The sequence below is a fragment of the Biomphalaria glabrata genome, chromosome 14, assembly GCF_947242115.1.
Source record: "Biomphalaria glabrata chromosome 14, xgBioGlab47.1, whole genome shotgun sequence".
Classification (NCBI taxonomy): Eukaryota; Metazoa; Mollusca; class Gastropoda; family Planorbidae; genus Biomphalaria; species Biomphalaria glabrata.
The window spans coordinates 18945897-18965997 of record NC_074724.1 but is presented as its reverse complement, the minus strand read 5'-3'; the positions used below and the strand labels follow the sequence as shown (position 1 = coordinate 18965997).

General features: G+C 34.9%; 1 protein-coding gene across 1 annotated transcript; it reads left to right on the top strand.

The window, feature by feature from the left end:
- The first annotated feature begins 2265 nt into the window (after positions 1–2265).
- On the top strand, positions 2266–11717 carry LOC106068700 (zinc finger and BTB domain-containing protein 49-like). The gene is made up of 9 exons (XM_013228156.2): positions 2266–2566; positions 4052–4282; positions 6459–7266; positions 7433–7761; positions 8170–8332; positions 8644–8813; positions 9159–9324; positions 9601–9684; positions 10724–11717. The coding sequence occupies exons 2-9, from the start codon at positions 4088–4090 to the stop codon at positions 11317–11319; spliced, it is 2511 nt and encodes an 836-aa protein (XP_013083610.2). The 5' UTR covers positions 2266–2566; positions 4052–4087; the 3' UTR covers positions 11320–11717.
- Positions 11718–20101: the final 8384 nt, after the last annotated feature.

Below are 20101 nucleotides of genomic sequence, written 5' to 3'. Positions count from 1 at the left end.
ATCTTGTTTAGCAATAAATGTTGCATTTAAAAAAATTCTCAGATAACTACAACATAACTTTCCTTCTTTCTTTTTCTGCTTTAGCCTTTCTATGTTGAAGGGTTCTGACATGATCTGCGCTGTAACTTCCAGATCATCTAACACATACACATTTCATTTTAAAATCTCAAATGATTTATTTAAATATTTTCCAATCCTCAACAGTGGAATGTTTTGCTCCCAATTCTCGACTGCTACACGCCTCACATACTCTGCATTGTTCTAATCTCTTTCATGTCCTTTGGATTGCCCACCCCCTTCACCTTGACATTATAAATACAACACGAGAGTGGAGATCACTCGGTACTCTCTGATCCTGTTGGTCAGTATCTAGCACGTACATACTAACTGACTAACCAGTGGCTCCAGTATCAAATGTTATCCTTTTGAGTGACTTCTTGTAGCTACTCGATGCCAGGGTACTGGCAAATGTCCCAACGCCCTGTTCTCGGCTAATGTAGCTCTGATGTACGTAGTGACCACGGCAACCAGGAGAGTGAGAAATTTCTCTGATGTATCTGTACTGTATCAGGTCGAACTGAAGGATGGTAGAACACAACAGATTGTTACACTAGTCAGTTATCTAGCCAACGCAAACGTATTTTAAAGTAAATAAGTATGCGTATTAGTGTGACAGTTCTTCTATCACTTGTGATACTAACTCCTTAGACAAGAAATCTTTCTGTTAGCCTATCACATGATGAGGATTTTAATTTTATTCACACTTAAAATAAAGTAGGACCTAAAGTGTGATAAGGTCAAAAGACCTGAAAATGCGTGGGGAGAAAATAACGAAGACTTTGGGACTACAATACGATTGAAGTGAGAACGTCAACAAATGATGATAAATGCGCTCTTTGGTCCATGGCATAGGTCTTGGTGTCACACAGTGACATTAGGAAATGGATTTGTTTTTTTTAAAGAGACTCCATCCAAAAAACAAAAATGAGTGAACGCTACAAGCGGGTATGTGGTATGGAAGGTTAAACATGTAGCACATTTTTTTCAATTAAATTTAATTTAGTCCCTAAGGCTTAAAAAATACGCAACCTGCAATAAAATAATTTGTTAACAAACACCAGAAATGTATCTATTAGAGGACACATGACGATAAAATAAAGATAATGTACCTGTACTCAATAGAAATATTAAAGAATAAAGATCTAGACCTAGTTCTAATCATAAAATGGCAAAAAAACAACAACATTTTGTCAGTCAAGACAAAGATCAATAAACACAAAATATATAAATAAAAACATTTTATTTATTAAAGGCATGAACAAATAACATAAAGTAGAAAATAAACTTTGAACTTTGTTAAACAGAATGATATAAGGGATATGTAGTCATCGCTTTACTCATTGAGGATAAAGTTTCAAAGTGGTCCCAAGTCAACTCCAGGGCATCATCAAGTTTGGTAAAGGTTTGCAGGAGTTTAAACATAATTAACATATGAATATGAAGCAGCTTTTTGACGCTACTTTGAGTTGCTTAAAAACACTTGGGCTATACTGATGTCAAACAGACCAACAGATTTGTAAAGTGTCTAGACCTAGACATTATTCCGGTAGTTACAAAGCGAGAACGAGAGTCTTCATTGCCGGTATCTATTTATTGATATTATAAACTTGGAAAATGTTTTTTTTTATATCAACGTAATGAACGTATTGTTAGGCCTATTCTTATGATTTGATTTAGAAGTTTCTTATCTTAAAATAGTTTAGATAGTAAAATAATAGTAACAAGTATAGTTATTATAGCTTTGATTTTGTTTTCTTTAACTTAATATAAAATGTACGGATACGGAATTGATATGATTGATTGATTGGTTGTAATCAGCAGTACTATGTACATAAAGTAGATTGCTAATATACTGAGAACGACTTTTTACTGTATAGCGCGTGGAGTGCAACACCCAAAACAATCAAAGTGTCAGTGGGAGTGGCTTCTGTCAATCACTATGTCAGGACAGGTTGCTTCTCGCCTGAGAGCCACGTGGGCGGAGTGTTTGGCTTTTGCCCCTGTTCATGTAAGATTGAGTGATGTGGTCAGCGGAGTTGACCCGTGGTCAGCTGAAGATGAATAGAAAGCTTGTCCTTTCCACTCCTTTCCCTTTCCGCATGGCTAGACTTTAACCGCCTCTTTTTTCTTATAAGGAAAGCATAGGGGAAGTAATAGTTTTCTTGACGTTATAAACTAGAGTGACCGTTGGTCAGCTTTAATGACCCTGGCGCAAGCATTAGGTCAGGGTAGTCTGTTACGGTAGTCTAACAATTTAGCTTTGCACAAGTCATTAATTGATGTTGTTTTTTTTAGATCGTGAGCTTAAAATAAGTTGATATCACTTCCACTATTTCTAATGCTGATTCTGTGACTATACCACGTGAGTGACTTCTAGACGTGAAGTTATTAGAAGTCTAGAATTGGTGAACTTATGTTAAGGTGTCTTAAAATTCTCTGCGAATGAGTGCTGGATCTAAGTGTTTAAAGTGGCCTAGGATAAATTTTTCGTAACTCAGTAAGCTGAGTAAGTACACAATTTCAATCTTATTCGATATCATAATGATGTCAATTACTGCAATATTATATCACGAATACTGTCTAACTCTAATCTTGTCATGTTTAGACAAACTTAAAACTATATTTATCAATTAAAGTAATAATAAAAATAATACAAAAGACTAAAACAAGTTGATCATACTTCTCAGTCAGTCTTCTGAACGAACAAGTCTCTAGAAATCTAATAAGCTGGATCAAAAGTTTGAAGCTGTGCGATAGCCACGTATTCTAATGCAAGACTAAATCCAGCCTTCAGGTAGATCTAGAATTCTCTCTGGTTCTTGCTCCGTGAGTCTGTAGTGAAATTGAATTTGATTTCAGTTTTGCGTTTGGTTTTACTTTTACTATTTGTTTCTAGACAAGTCAAGCTCAAAGATGAAAAGAATAGATTCTATTTATTCAAGAGTTGTTTGTTTTTTGTAATCATTGTGAACATTAAAAGCGAAAGTGAATTAATGGATTCTAAAACTTCGTAGTTCAAACGAAATGTGCTCAAGTAGAGGGTAGTAATAACAAAGTTTATTGAAAAACTAGACCAATGAACAATGACCAATGGTCTAATGATTCAGGCTCTAATGAAAAATGTGTAAAAAGCCGCTGTTCAGATGTTCACAGCTAGTTGGTATGGCCTTCTGGGATAGCCCTAGTCCCGGCTGGATTGGATCAAAGATAACACCCGTGGCACTGTTGGTTAAGTCACAGAAATCAGCGCTGATACAATACCGGTAATAAGCATTATTATAATCAATCGTCTAGCTGGTTTCGTTTCTATCGTCTATGCCCTGCCCCCCCTCCCCTTTGATTTCTAGCAGGTTGTATGATAGGTAGATTATCGAAACGATGATGCCGATGGGATCAATTATGTAGCTGGTTGGGTATTACCCCCCATCCCAAGATTTTTAGCTGGTTATGTGATAGGCCATTTTAGATTATCGAAATGATGATCATACCAAGATGACATCATATCATGCTGCCTATATTCTATATCGGAGTCAAAAAATAAAATACCACGACATCAACTGTAACATATTGGTATTATATGTACATTTGCATACTAGCGCGTCAGTGCAACACTGCTTGTGTTTACGTAATAAATGGAGTTCCTAATAATGGCTAATATATCTTCCCTCTTAAACACTAGTTTGTTATTTGTGTAATACGAATATTCTACATCAATTTTTTAAGCAAGAAATAGTGGGATTCGAAAAAATACTGCAAGTCAATGAAATAACTGATAATGAAATAACTGATCTCATACTCATAGACATTTAGTGATTTACAAGATTCTCAGGATTACAATTAGAAAGCCCTACTTCTATCTATAGATGCAAAGCTTGTCTTAGTATTTCTACGTGAATATCGAACATTAGACCCGTGTTTATATTGACTCAGGTTTTGTCTATCAACGAATAAAACAATTTTGTTCTCAACATAAGTCAATTTTCTTTTTCAGAATCTTGAAAACTTAACATTGGACAAGAAAAACAAAATGTATGCATGTGTGTTGATACCTAAAGAATTAAGTCTAAGCATATCACTACACCCCAGCCCAATGCGAACGATGGAGATGTCCGCCACAGTCTGCAGCAACACTCCACTCTCTCCTGGTGCTGGCTTCTACCCCGATGAAGGGGAAGTAAGAATGGATAGATTCGATTCAAGGGCAGTACTGCGTGAAGACGATGTAAGTAGTAAGATAGGTCCTTTCTATTAACCTGAAGGCGCGGTGGCTGAGCGGTAAAGCGAGTCCGGGAGTCCCGCGTTCGAATCCTGGTGAAGACTGGGAAATTTAATTTCAGGATCTTTGGGCGCCTCATCTCTAATGGGTACCATTAGTTAAGGAAAAGTAAAGGCGGTTGGTCGTTGTGCTGGCCACATGACATCCTCGTAGGCCACAGAAACAGATGACTTTTACTTCCTCTGCCAACTATCCTATAGATTACTATTAATCTGAATATTCTGAAGATGATCAACCAAGACAGCTCTTTAAAACAATTATCTTAAAAAAAAAACGTTTTTTAAAACAATCGATTCAGTACGAGGAAAAGAAATCCTATTTTAAATATGAAAATAAAAGCTGAATAGTAGAACATCTATTGCATTTCCATTATCTTATTTGTATGGCCTTAATGGTGTGTACCTACATAATATGTAATGCTACTAATGGCTGTAAACAGATCATTGTTTGTATTTCTTAGATCTAAACAGACTTGTTATCCTATAAGTATAATTCCTAGTCATACCGTTGCTAGTCTCGATAAAACCAACAGTTGAAACCATAGCATCAAAAATAAGAGTAGAAAACGTTTGGTTAGTGGCTAGTCACATTTTTTTTTTCATTTCTATTTTTTGAACCAGCGTTTTCTTGGTTACCAAACAATTTGTCACGTTGTGCCAAGACGGCCAGGTTGTACTTCGAGAATTTGTGGGGAAATATATAGAGACACGGGTGGTGCGGTGGTTGAGTGGCAAAGCGCTTGGCTTCCGAACCAGAGGGTCTCGGGTTCGAATCCTGGCGAAGTGTGAAATAAAGTATGTAGACATGACTGATGTACTTGGGTAGTGTGAGATGACGTATGTAGACATTACTGAAGTACTTGGGAAGTGTGAGATGATGTATGTAGACATGACTGATGTACTTGGGGAGTGTGAGATGACGTATGTAGACATGACTGATGTACTTGGGAAGTGTGAAATGACGTATGTAGCTATGACTGATGTACTTGGGGAGTGTGAACTTTATATTTCTGATATAGTATAAGAACATGCCAGCTGTAGCCTACTTCAGGAATATGAGGCGGAAGTTTTTTATGATTCAATAGACTAAAGAAAACGTTTTTTGTTTGGTGTGCACAATGCACAAAGCATTTAGTGTTTCCAAAAGATGTTTGGTGCTTGTTAAAAAAACATAACCTAACCATGCCCAAAGTAACCAGAAACAGGCGAGTAGAAAGTAACTCTTTCGTCTTTGAAACACAAAAAAGTTAATTTACTATTAAAATCAAAACTTTCTATTTTATCATTAATATAGTTGGTATATACAAAAAAAAAAAAAAACGCAGACAAAAGTTATTGGAAAATTCTCTACGACATTGAAAGTAAACTTTGTTCCACTGGACTACACGGAAACAAAAAGACCACCTAAAGGATGCTGTACCAACATACCACCATTAAGCACTGACCAAGCACTGACCACCCACCGTCTAAAGCTTTCCCAGCAAACAGCCAACTATTTTGTCTTTCAACCAGAAGTCCATCAACTTTTCACTTCGGCACGCGCGCAGTTCATCTGGGATCGTCCATGTGACGCAACATAGTCCGAGCGTGATGGGAAAAACAGTGCTAGTACACTCCCTTTCATACCAAGGATCCTTACGCTTAGTGTAACAGTTTTGTTGGCATGGATTCCGTCTGTAAGCCGGTACACTAGCCTTAGGAACAGTATTGGCTTTTTGACGAAATGAATAAAATTCTATGAAAATACATCCCTTGTTCCAAATCCACTGTTACGATTTGTCTATGTTTTTGTTTCAAAAATAACTCTTATTATGACATTACGTCAAGTCCTAATTTAATCCAATATGACATAAAGCTTCAAATTTCAAATAGCTTCTGATAATAGGATACTGTATTTTGGTGAAGTTTTTTTACATTGTTTTCTAGATTTGAACTTTCTCTGAAGTTTTATTGTCATGTGAAAGAGCAAAAAAATATTTTATAGTCTTGTACCAGATATTGAACACTCATCTTTATAATCACTGAATCTAACAATGTCTAGTTATTTGACATAAATCTAGTATAAAAGTAGCCCTATAATTATGATATTAAATTTCAGAACACACATTTTTTTCTCTCTTTAGATTCGGCGTGGTTTTGGTTGCTATGATACAATCATTTACATCAATGGACAGGAAGTTCGACATTGCAACTGGGTGAGATTTGTTCAAATAACTAAAGACCCAAATGTGGCTAACGTCATCAGTTCTAAAGTAAGAGGGCATCCTTTCTTTCAAGTGATAAAACCAATCAAGCCAAACGAAGAGATTGTGGTGCTCTTTCACGCCAGCCCGGAAAGGCCTTACTACAATTGGAGATCAGCTCAAAACCAGTATCCATTGTTATTTCCAGGGATAACTTCATATCCTGCTTCCCTACCCGAATTACATATGTCTATGCTGTTACGCCATGACACAAAGGACAACCCCAATATTTTAACGTCAACCCCTGTTTCTGTGGTGATGCCTAATAATGATAAATTGTATCCACTGGACAGTGAAAAGTCTTCCAACCTCTCGTCATCATCCTCTTCCTTTACCTCGTCCAATATGGAGACACCTCACAGTACTTGTAGATTAGGGCCTCCCCGTTTGGCCAGCTGTTCTTCTCCTATGTTAACCTCAACATCGTCAGGGGAGAGCACAAGATCTACAAGTGAAGAGCGTTTTGCCAGATTGAAATATATTTCACCCAAAGAAAAAAGTGAAAGTACATCTGGTAGGTCCAGTGAAACAAAAGAAAATATAGCACAAGAAAACGCATCTGACTACACAGAAGAACAGAGAAGAGAGGAAGAGATTAGTCCACTGAAAGACAACTTTACATTTCAGAAACGACTGGAAAACATTAAAACTGAAGTAAACAGTGCTTCAACACAAGACACGCCAGCCAGTAAGTTGATTTAGAATAGGTCAAAAGGTCATGGTGTTTTTAATAACCTGACACTTCTAACAGAGAATATAACTATAATGTAATATTAGTAATGTGTTCTTAAATTTTGCTTCTGAACCTTGAATATATTAAAGACCTAAATTCTTGAACATTTTTTCTTGACTAGTGGACACTCCTAAACTTCCTCAATGTGGCCAACGCAAACCAGCACGTCTATTAAAATATGTAGATGTAGAAAAGACAGACTCTGTTGTCAGCAGCTCTCTACCCTGCAAGTTACCTGTTTCTGAATCTAGTTGTGCCCCAGGTGATGACACTAAACAAGAAGTCATTGAAACCAAACAAGATGACTTAGAAATCAAAGACTCTCTGAGAAATGAATGTGATGCAAATGCTACAAGTCAGACATTTGGCCATGGTGACATCTCATCCACCATTTCATCCAGTGAAGAGACATCATCATTGTATCAAAATTTTAGACAATTTACTTGCCAGGTAAATACATTCGGTTGAAGATGGTTGCAAACATGTTGTCATACACGCTCCATATATTGTTATTAAGATATAGAACATAGATGATGACACAGAATTGTTGGATTGTTGATTTCATTTTTAGATCTCCTAATCTTTCTCTTTCCATTTTCTTGCATTTTAGTTAGGTTCAATAAGCTAAGTTTTATTTTTTTTTCTCTATTATTGTATTTTAATGTTTAAAAAAAGTAAACGAATATTTCTTATACTTTAAAAAAAAAGAGCAGATTTCTCTGATAAATTTTAATATGAAAATAGCTTTAATTTTTTTTAGTTTGTATGATTCTGAATTTGACTTAGTTATTGCTAGGTTACTCATTACATAAACATGTTCTTTATCTGACGAACTGCTTTTATTTTCGCCCTAAACAGCAGAGTTCAGTATCATCACCATCACGTGACACTGAGGCTGTGACTTCACACAGTATCCAATCATTGAAAAGATGTCGTGAGAGAACTTGGTGGACATGTGATGTCTGTGGTAAAAAGTTTGATCGTCCATCATTGTTGAAACGACACACACGAACTCACACTGGTCAGTGGAAGGAAATCAACATTTAACGATCATATAAAAAATAGTCATGAAGTTGTTTTTCCTTACACATTGTATTGCTTATAGAAGGCCAATAGATTAACTTAAATCATTCATAATAGTCATTGAATCTGAATTCATTCATTCACATGAATCATAGGATTGGAACAGTTTCAATCTTTCTTTACTTTTATGACTAGGTAACAAAAAAAGTTCAATCACGCTTAAATATTTTTTTACATCTAAATGTTTTTGATCTGATGTTTTAGTGTTTGACGCATATCTCTATGTAGGTTTTATTGGCACTATTTCAGGTGAAAAACCACATGCTTGTGATGTGTGTGGCAAGGCGTTCTCAACTTCTTCTTCCCTGAATACACACAGACGTATACACTCAGGAGAGAAACCACATCAGTGCAAGATATGTGGCAAGAGATTTACTGCTAGTTCCAACTTGTATTACCACAGAATGACACACAATAAGGTAAGGGAACAAATAGCAAAGATGTAGCATTAACTACTTAACACTGCTATATCCAAACATAGCAGTAGTATTGTTTCTTAACAGGATTGTGATTCATTACTAATATATATTTTTGTAACTAATACAGTTACAATACAATACAATGCATTTTAAAAACTAACATTTCTGTTGTTTAAAGCCAGCATTAAACAAAAACAAAAGAAAAGTTCTATAACAGAGTTGTTATTGTGTTGTGTATTAGAAAGTATAATTTTTTTATTTATACTTACTCTAAACTTTTATATAGTAATATTCTTAGTACTATATTATAATGCAGATATTTATTTTAACAAACATTATTTTAAGCAAAAACCTCACAAATGTGATCTCTGCTCCAAGTCATTCCCAACTCCAGGTGACCTGAGGTCACATATGTACATTCACAATGGGTCTTGGCCCTACAGGTGTGAAGTCTGCAATAGAGGATTCAGTAAACAGACAAATCTTAAAAATCACATGTTGTTACACTCTGGTATGTTTCAATAGATTTTAGTTCCAAATAAAATTGTATTATCATAGAAAGGTGCACACTAATGTTAAAGAACAAATAGAATTTTATAATAAAGTCATTATTTCATATAGAAAAGACAAACATTTAATTGCAATACTTTAATTTCTGTAACTGCCACTATAATACTATAGTACATTCATTTTTTACATGTATTTAATATTAAAAGACTAATCCTAACCTTCATTTGAGCTTAACACACTATGTATTATTTATTCCACTGTGTGATGTACATTCCAGGGGATAAACCACATGACTGTATAAAGTGCGGAAAAAGATTTGCACTGTTATGTAATCTAAAGACACATCTTAAGACACATGAAGGTAAGTAGATATTACATAATAATCTTAATCTTGATAAAAATAATTGAATACTTAAACTAGAACATAATTATTTAAATAGCAGTGCACTCATTAGAATTCATTACAACCATTCTGGATTATTTACACCACAAAAAATAATGGTTGACTTTGCCTGTGTGAGACAATCTACTTTGATTTTAGAATTCATCTTCTTATCCAATTTTAAAGCCTTCTTTTTATTGTTGAAACTAAATCTGTTAAAACAAAATTCATTTAATGAACAATGAGTTGATTCTATTTTCCTGAGCTAATGGCTTTATTTGTAGGTTTTTCTTACTGAACAAATTAAATGCTGCTTTAAACTATTGGATTAGATATAGTAAGAGTGAGATCATCAGTGAGATGATCAGCAGTAACTATTTGTTATTGTATTTGTTTAAAGATTCTGCACATTTTATTTTTGTTTGTTTTAGTTATTCATTGAATGTAGAAAGATTTTCAACTTATTTTAAATATAATCTTCTGTGCAGTTCTAGATGCATCTTCATAGTTATGAATGAGACTTTATAGTTATAAATTAGACATAATAGTTATAATAAAATGGTTCTGTATAGTTAGTTTTAGTTGTTTTTTTCTTAATCAGTCTATAAACAAGAAAAGTTCAAAATACATTCCCAGCTTGATACATTTTAGTTTGAAAAGAATCTAGGAGTCATCTCTTTTTAGTTTGAAAAGAATCTTGGAGTCATCTCTTTTTACTTTGAAAAGAATCTAGAAGTCATCTCTTTTTAGTTTGGAAAGAATCTTGGAGTCATCTCTTTTTACTTTGAAAAGAATCTAGGAGTCATCTCTTTTTAGTTTGAAAAGAATCTTGGAGTCATCTCTTTTTACTTTGAAAAGAATCTTGGCATCAACTCTTTTTAGTTTTTATTAGTTTCATAACCAAAATTGTTAACCAACAAAATTATTAGCAAAACTATTTTTAAATTCAAATATTCAGTTTCTGTGGATAAAATGATAACATTAATTAATGCTCATTTGATATCCTATTGTTCACCAGGTTCAGATCCCAGTGACTCTAGTAGCTGTGAGAAGTGTGGGACAGTTTTAGAGAAAGTAGATGATGCATGTCAGAAATGTAGTCAATCCAAACAATGTTTAAGCCTTAAACAAGTCAAGCATCCTACAGACTTTAGTATATCTAAATTGACCTCTACTGAGCCAACAAAGAGAAGCACATTATCTGACATGAGAATGTCAATATTTGGCTCAATGGCTAATTCTGTCCTTAAGCTGCAACCAAATATGTCTCCATCATTAGTGACATACCCACATTCATACATGTATAGGCCTATGTTTCCATCTGATCAGCACCTACATCCGTCTTGGTATGTTCCAACTAGTCAACTGGTTCATCCATCACAACTAAGAACTCCCAGTACTTTTCATCTCAGCACTCACAGTTCATCAACTCTAGGCAATGAATGTGGTTCAAGTGTTCAGCCAACAGTACCCAATGTTTCCAACCCAGTTCTATTGCCAGCAGTACCATCTAATCTAATACCTGATAGAAACAATAGACTTCATTCAAATACATACCTTGGATTTCCTATCTCCAATACATTGTCAAGTCATATAATTGCTCAAGGTTTCTAAAAAAAAAATTTGAGTTTTGTATATATGCTATAATAATGATTAATAAGAATAATTGACTTTTTTGTGAGGGAAATTAAATTCTTGCTAGAAAAATACTAAATTGCTGTTTGGTAAAGAAAGGAAATTAATTTTACGCAATTTAACATGCGTATTTAGACTTTTTATATAGACTGCAGCCATTTTAGGGAAATAAGAAAAGTTAATACAAATTAGTATCAAAACCACTTCATAGTGAATTAGGAGGAACCTTTGTTAAAAAAGTTATGCAAATCCGTTCAACTGTTCTAGAGATTTTGTTATAGATTATAAATTATTACCATTCTTTGAATAATAAATAATTATGTATTAATATCAAATTCTTTAGAACGTTTGTAGCAATTACTTTTTTCTTTTATTTATATTATATATTTTATTTATATTTGTATTGTTTAAATGCCAAAATAAATATGATTCATTGAAATATGTTGGTATTAATCTATTTGAAATGGTTTATTATGAATTATCTATTTATGTTCTCTCTCTCACTCTTCATGTATACATATTAAACATCTGATTTCATTCATTGTGCTCAAATTTGGTGCAATGGCAACTTTTGACCTTCTGAAAGCAAATCCATTTCTTTTTTTTTTTAATTCTGTATATATTTTACACATTTAAATTCAAGGTTACAAAGACAGTTTGTGTGGAAACACAAACTCAAAATCGGTCCCAAAGTGGTCCACCCAGCCAGATAAAAAGGCAGGTTTCAATATTTTCAGAAATATCAGAATGAAATTCTTTCAAAGGCAAATGACATAAGAATGGAGAAAGGTTTACTGATCTCATGTAATGCCCCAACGGTCCAGCAGGCCAAGGGATAGGTGAAAGTGAAGGTGAAGTAAGATGTGAACTGATGTCATATAATGATTATCTAGCTCCAGCTGTTGTAATAACCTGCCCAGTGTGCAGCCGAACATTCCGGGCTCACATAGGTCTTACCAGCCACAAGAGGAGGCATAAAACCCCAGTGCAAGGCCCTCAGGCCCCTGGATGACAAAGTGGTCATCAGCGAACCAAGATGGACGAACTATAAATAGATCTAATTGTTTTGTAAAGCGTCAATAAGACCATTTCCGTAAAAAAACAACATTCCTTTAGTTACTTATCATGTGTAGTGATTACCATCGCGCAGTTCACGTGATAATATGAAAAACTTATTATTAATCGTTGTTTTTAATTATGCTCCGCTTATATGCATATCAAATACATTTATTCTTTAAAAAAATAAAGTAATTTTTTTTGTAAATGTAGTAGTAAGTACCGGTATGACAAAACTTACATACCCCGGTACCTAACTTAGTAATATTTTGTGTAAAAAAAGAATTAAAAAAAAAAAAACTAAAACAGTTTGCATAAATAAGTTTAAAATATAGTTAATAGTCATCTCCCCCTTACTAAAATATGACCTGTGTTTGTTACTATTAATAGTGAATAGTTGTAAAAATGATGTATTTTTATGAAAAAAATATCTTTTCTAGTTTACGAAATCTAAATGGGATGGACCGACGGACAAACAGACCACACAAAACTAATGGCGTCTTTTCCCCTTTCGGGGGCCACTAAAATGGTGCAATCGAAAGTTTCAGGCATTTTTGTTTTCTTCAAAAACTAGAAGTTTTATATGCAGCCCCATTAAAGAGAGAAAATAACTTAAAACATAATGATAATGAACCTTACCTTACCTTACCTATCCCTTAGTCTGTTGGACCGTTGGGGCACCAGGCAAGATTTGTCGACCGTCTTTCTCCATTCCTCCCTTTTTTTTGCCTTGTTCAGAACCTCTCTCAATGGCAGGCCTGTCCATTCTTTAATGTTGTCCTCCCATCGCTTTTTCTGTCTGCCTCTTCTTCTTTCCCTGGCACTGTTCCCTGAAGAAAGGTCTTTGCGAGCCCCGTAGATCTCGTAATGTGGCCAAAGGTTTTAAGCTTTCGTTTTTTCACAATAGTAAGCAGGTCGTCATGATAATGAAACATTATAAATAAATACTTTGAATCTGCATTTTCCCAGAAAAAAAAAAACACAACATATTGCTTAGTTTAAACCAAGTGGAAAAAGTATCAGCTAAAAGATACAAACGAAAAATGAATCAATACCAATTAAACTTGTACCACAAGAATTAGTCTTAGGCTCACTACCGGGTACCGAGAACAAAAATGAAAACCACGGTATGACCGGTAATCTTATTCCTGGTAAACACAGACTAAAGACTCAAAATACCGGTACTAAGCTAGGTGCTATGGTGCATATTGAAAACTACAACTCCTATTGCTGTTGAATCTTTTGTAAGTCTTTTGGGGACAAAGTTTATCAATTAATAGTGACATCACTAGCGAATCCAGAATTTTTGAGTGGAAGGGGGCGATTTTCTTCCAAACCCTAACCCCAGAAAAGCCACACATCGATACAGAACGAAACTGGAACAGTCTAACAGTACAGCGACAAAGAGAGTCCAGTGGCAAAATAACGTCTCTCTGGCTATGTAGTGTGTAGCACACATTTAGCCGATCAGTATAGCAGTCACACACTACTGTACTTGAGTGTCTTACGTAGTAGGATGTCTTCTACGTAAAAGTTCTTTAGCCTGATCTCAACGGTCGATCTTGGGCTTGCAGAGGTGGCCTTCAACGTTCGTTCTTCGCTTCCAACAAGATGCCGGGCAAGCGAGATTTCTTCAGGACGTCTTCAACAGGACAGTTTTCCTCCCTTCAATACAAAACTGTAGGCAGCTCAAAGCAGAACTGCTTTACTATAAGATGCTTCAATTTAAAAGCGCCAACAAAAGTTTATCTCGTTACCTACTACAGAGTTCAAAGCACACTGCCTGTACTCCGCCGACGTGGCAAGACAATCAGGGTTTAGCTGTAGTCTAGGCCTATACGTGGCAACACAATCAGGGTTTAGCTGTAGTCTAGGCCTATACGTGGCAACACAATCAGGGTTTAGCTGTAGTCTAGGCCTATACGGGGCTACACAATCAGCGTCTAGCTGTAGTCTAGGCCTATACGTGGCAACACAATCAGGGTTTAGCTGTAGTCTAGGCCTATACGGGGCTACACAATCAGCGTCTAGCTGTAGTCTAGGCCTATACGTGGCAACACAATCAGGGTTTAGCTGTAGTCTAGGCCTATACGGGGCTACACAATCAGCGTCTAGCTGTAGTCTAGGCCTATACGTGGCAACACAATCAGGGTTTAGCTGTAGTCTAGGCTTATACGTGGCTACACAATCAGGGTTTAGCTGTAGTCTAGGCCTATACGTGGCAACACAATCAGGGTCAAGCTGTAGTCTAGGCCTATACGTGGCAACACAATCAGGGTTTAGCTGTAGTATAGGCCTATACGTGGCAACACAATCAGGGTTTTTTTGCTGTAGTCTAGGCCTATACGTGGCTACAAAATCAGGGTTTAGCTGTAGTCTAGGCCTATACGTGGCTACAAAATCAGCCTCTAGCTGTCGTCTAGGCCTATACGTGGCTACAAAATCAGGGTTTAGCTGTAGTCTAGGCCTATACGTGGCTACAAAACCAGCGTCTAGCTGTAGTCTAGGCCTATACGTGGCAATCCAATCAGGGTTTAGCTGTAGTCTAGGCCTATACGTGGCTACACAATCAGGGTTTAGCTGTAGTCTAGGCCTCCAAACTTCTGTACGATGACACCAGTAAGCTCAGACGGTGTCGCCAGTAGCTAATACCTTATGCAGCTAAGTCAAACGGAGGTAACTCTCAAATAGTGAAATCAAATAACAGGCGAAAGGCCAACAGTAGAAGTGAGTCGACGCAGATATTGACTATTGAACAAGAAGTTTAATAATAACGAAGGGAATAGTCATATATCGTCAAGCTTAAACTCAAGTTTATAACAGCTGTCTCTCTCTAAAGCCGACTAAAAAATAATGTTTACGTTTCGCTATATCCTAATAGCATTAAAAGATACATCTAGATCTAGATCTATAGTCATTTAGCTACATTAAAAAATGACACATTTTTGAAAAGGGATATGAGATAAACGATTGCAATAATTGAATAAATAAAACTAAATTGATATTTCTTTTTATTTAGAGACCAAAATACCGGTTAATGTAGAAAGGGGTTGGCCTATGGGGAATTAGGCATTTAATAGGAGCTTTCGGAAAACTAAAATAATACTAATAATACTATAATATAGATTGAATTGAGAAACAGAAGAAAAGCCATATGAAGGATAAACATTTTGTATTTGGCCCGGGGGAGGGGAGCGGATAAGTGAAAGTGTTACTAAATTAACGGGCTCAAAATATGAGTGCTAGTATGTGTCGACGTTGAATTGAATATTTTGTGGCCTGGACCCAATTTTATTTTACATTCTGCAAATGCTCACATGACACTTTGGCCGTACCCCAAACCCTTATTTTTTTCTTTTGCACTTTCAATAAAACTGTGCGCATTACAACATGTTACGTTATAGATGAGTGAATCAATCACCTAGGCAGGGCCCTTTTAAATAGATATAGATCTATATATGTACAATAAACATCACGCAGACTATAAAGTGAGGTTACTAGCTATATATGTACAATAAACATCACGCAGACTATAAAGTGAGGTTACTAGCTATATATGTACAATAAACATCACGCAGACTATAAAGTGAGGTTACTAGCTATATATGTACAATAAACATCATACAGACTATAAAGTGAGGTTACTAGCTATATATGTACAATAAACATCATACAGACTATAAAGTGAGGTTACTAGCTATATATGTACAATAAACATCATACAGACTATAAAGTGAGGTTACTAGCTATATATGTACAATAAACATCACGCAGACTATAAAGTGAGGTTACTAGCTATATATGTACAATAAACATCATACAGACTATAAAGTGAGGTTACTAGCTATATATGTACAATAAACATCATGCAGACTATAAAGTGAGGTTACTAGCTATATATGTACAATAAACATCATACAGACTATAAAGTGAGGTTACTAGCTATATATGTACAATAAACATCACGCAGACTATAAAGTGAGGTTACTAGCTATATATGTACAATAAACATCATACAGACTATAAAGTGAGGTTACTAGCTATATATGTACAATAAACATCACGCAGACTATAAAGTGAGGTTACTAGCTATATATGTACAATAAACATCACACAGACTATAAAGTGAGGTTACTAGCTATATATGTACAATAAACATCATACAGACTATAAAGTGAGGTTACTAGCTATATATGTACAATAAACATCACGCAGACTATAAAGTGAGGTTACTAGCTATATATGTACAATAAACATCACACAGACTATAAAGTGAGGTTACTAGCTATATATGTACAATAAACATCACGCAGACTATAAAGTGAGGTTACTAGCTATATATGTACAATAAACATCACGCAGACTATAAAGTGAGGTTACTAGCTATATATGTACAATAAACATCACGCAGACTATAAAGTGAGGTTACTAGCTATATATGTACAATAAACATCACACAGACTATAAAGTGAGGTTACTAGCTATATATGTACAATAAACATCACACAGACTATAAAGTGAGGTTACTAGCTATATATGTACAATAAACATCACGCAGACTATAAAGTGAGGTTACTAGCTATATATGTACAATAAACATCACACAGACTATAAAGTGAGGTTACTAGCTATATATGTACAATAAACATCACACAGACTATAAAGTGAGGTTACTAGCTATATATGTACAATAAACATCACGCAGACTATAAAGTGAGGTTACTAGCTATATATGTACAATAAACATCACACAGACTATAAAGTGAGGTTACTAGCTATATATGTACAATAAACATCATACAGACTATAAAGTGAGGTTACTAGTTATATATGTGTGTATGTGTATATATATCGATTGTGTTCGACTTAAATCGCTGTGTGTGGTTTGTGTAGTAGCCCATTTAATTTTCTTGTAATTTTCAACCCTTGATTTGTACCTTACTAGGACACATCTGACCATACTTGTGCTCGACCAATCCTTATTGCCATAAATAGCCTAAGCACGTCCAACCCTCCCCGGTCCTCTACACAGTGACATTCTTGTGCAGTCATTCTTGCAGCATCGTTTGACAAGTAACGTTCTCTGGGCATCTGCAACAACTCCACTCTATTCTAACTTAATCTAGCACGAAATCTTCACTTGGACACACCTCGAAGCGCCGCTTTTCAAACTAGCCTCCTGCCAATATGAAAGGAACCCCTGTCGCGTTAAAAAAAAACGGACACTGTCCCCATCCTGAATAGCCTTCGTGGCTTTCGCCATCTTAGTTCTGCTATTGTATAACTCGAGGTCAAGGGAAGTAACTACAATTTAATTAAAGGTCACGCGGCGGACGCCGAGTCGCGCGCTGTGCACTGGGAGATCTTTACGCACTAATTCATTGATCATAGTAATAGGCTGAGAGACATCTGTGTAACTTTGTAACGAGATTATTAATAGGGCCAAGGGTCAAAGCAATGCAATATGTGGCTACTAAAAGTGGCTTATATATTGTATGACCTTTTGTGGATTGTTTTCTTTGGCTGTTTAACGGAGCGTTAATTTAAAGATTTTAAAATTTTAGTCCTAGGGACTTTTTCTTGTATTAAAGATTGCATTTGAATACTATTTTTTCTTAGGGACCTTTTCTAGTATTAAGACTTGCATTTGAATACTATTGTTTCTTAGGGACCTTTTCTTGTATTAAGACTTGCATTTGAATACTATTTTTTCTTAGGGACCTTTTCTTGTATTAAGACTTGCATTTGAATACTATTTTTTCTTAGGGACCTTTTCTTGTATTAAGACTTGCATTTGAATACTATTTTTTCTTAGGGACCTTTTCTTGTATTAAGACTTGCATTTGAATACTATTTTTTCTTAGGGACCTTTTCTTGTATTAAGATTTGCATTTGAATACTATTTTTTCTTAGGGACCTTTTCTTGTATTAAGACTTACATTTGAATACTATTTTTTCTTAGGGACCTTTTCTTGTATTAAGACTTGCATTTGAATACTATTTTTTCTTAGGGACCTTTTCTTGTATTAAGACTTGCATTTGAATACTATTTTTTCTTAGGGACCTTTTCTTGTATTAAGACTTGCATTTGAATACTATTTTTTCTTAGGGACCTTTTCTTGTATTAAGACTTACATTTGAATACTATTTTTCTTTAGGGACCTTTTCTTGTATTAAGACTTGCATTTGAATACTATTTTTCCTTAGGGACCTTTTCTTGTATTAAGACTTACATTTGAATGCTATTTTTCCTTAGGGTAGCCCTACACGGCGAATCCTGTTAGATCACGTTAGATCAAAACAAATTACCTATAAGCGTAATACACTAAGATAATCCCCCTTAGTGTAATCAATTGTAATGCGAAATGCGAAATATTATTGTGTCGTTCGACTTCAAAAACTAAAAGTAGATCTATAGAATGCATCTCCATTTGACTGTTCGAAATTTTATTTTATTCACTTCTCAATATTTACAAAAAATTGGACGACCTTGAACTGGCTCTTCACCTGAAAAAAAAAGTTAAGGATTTTTAGTTTTCAAATTTGGAACACAGAACTATGTAATATATATAAGTTGGTAACTTAAAAAAGACTACTGATTTCTACACACATAAGAGTTACACTAATAGACATATATTTATATCTATGGTTACACTCACATTTTTTTTTTCATCATCAATCACTGACCTACAATTCAAACCATCAAAACATGGAATTTAAGTCATTGGGAGCCCAGGCAGTGTTTATATCTATCTTATATAATACAGACGTTACTTCAAAGAAGATGATTACGTCCTACGTTTCTGTGGAGACACTTCTCAAACTTCAATAAAAATACATTTTATAATACAATAATATTAATGTCTTAAAGAATGTCATAGTTGTCTAGAAAATAAGCCATTTTTTAAAATCTCATTTCCCAAATTTTATTATATTTAATATGCATATTTTATTCAAATCTCTTTGTCCGTTGTAGAGCCAATCAGAACGGCTTTGAGTTGTAATTAGACTAGTCCCATTCAAAGTGTAAACACAAGTAGCATAGAGCGAGGTCTGTAGTGACTTATTGTTGTACGTCCTGTATCAACAGAAAGCTGCTTCATATTTTTAAACTCCTAAACAAACTTTTAACAAACTTTATGATGCCCTCAAGTTGACTTGGGATCTCTTTGAAACATACTTTATCCTCACGTAGTAAAGGGATAACTTCATATCCCTTATATCATTCTGTTTAGCAAAGTTCAAAGTTTATTTTCTACTTTAAGTCTTGTTTAATAAATGTTATGATTTTTTTCTCTTGATTTGTCTAGTGTTTATCTTTGTCTTGACTGACACAATAAAACAAGAAATTACATTGCCAAGTAAATAGACACTATAATGTCACAATTAGCTTTTTTTTTTTTTAAAGTATTGTCGATCCACAGTCCAGTACTACAGTAACCGCAAGTTAACACTGGCCCCCATCTGTCGTGCTGTAATAGCTGGAGTCGAATGGCCATTGATTGTAAATTAGCCACCCCATACCCAAGGAAACATCTAACTGGTCAGTAGAGACCGTGGTGTTATCTCTGTAGTGTTAAGGTGATAGGTTTGATCAGTTTTGACTTTGTTTTTGTTTCTCTATGCAAGTAATTAAAACTGTATCAGCAACATTGTCTCTATGGAAAAGAATGAATTTTAAAATAAATATCCATCAATTATAAAA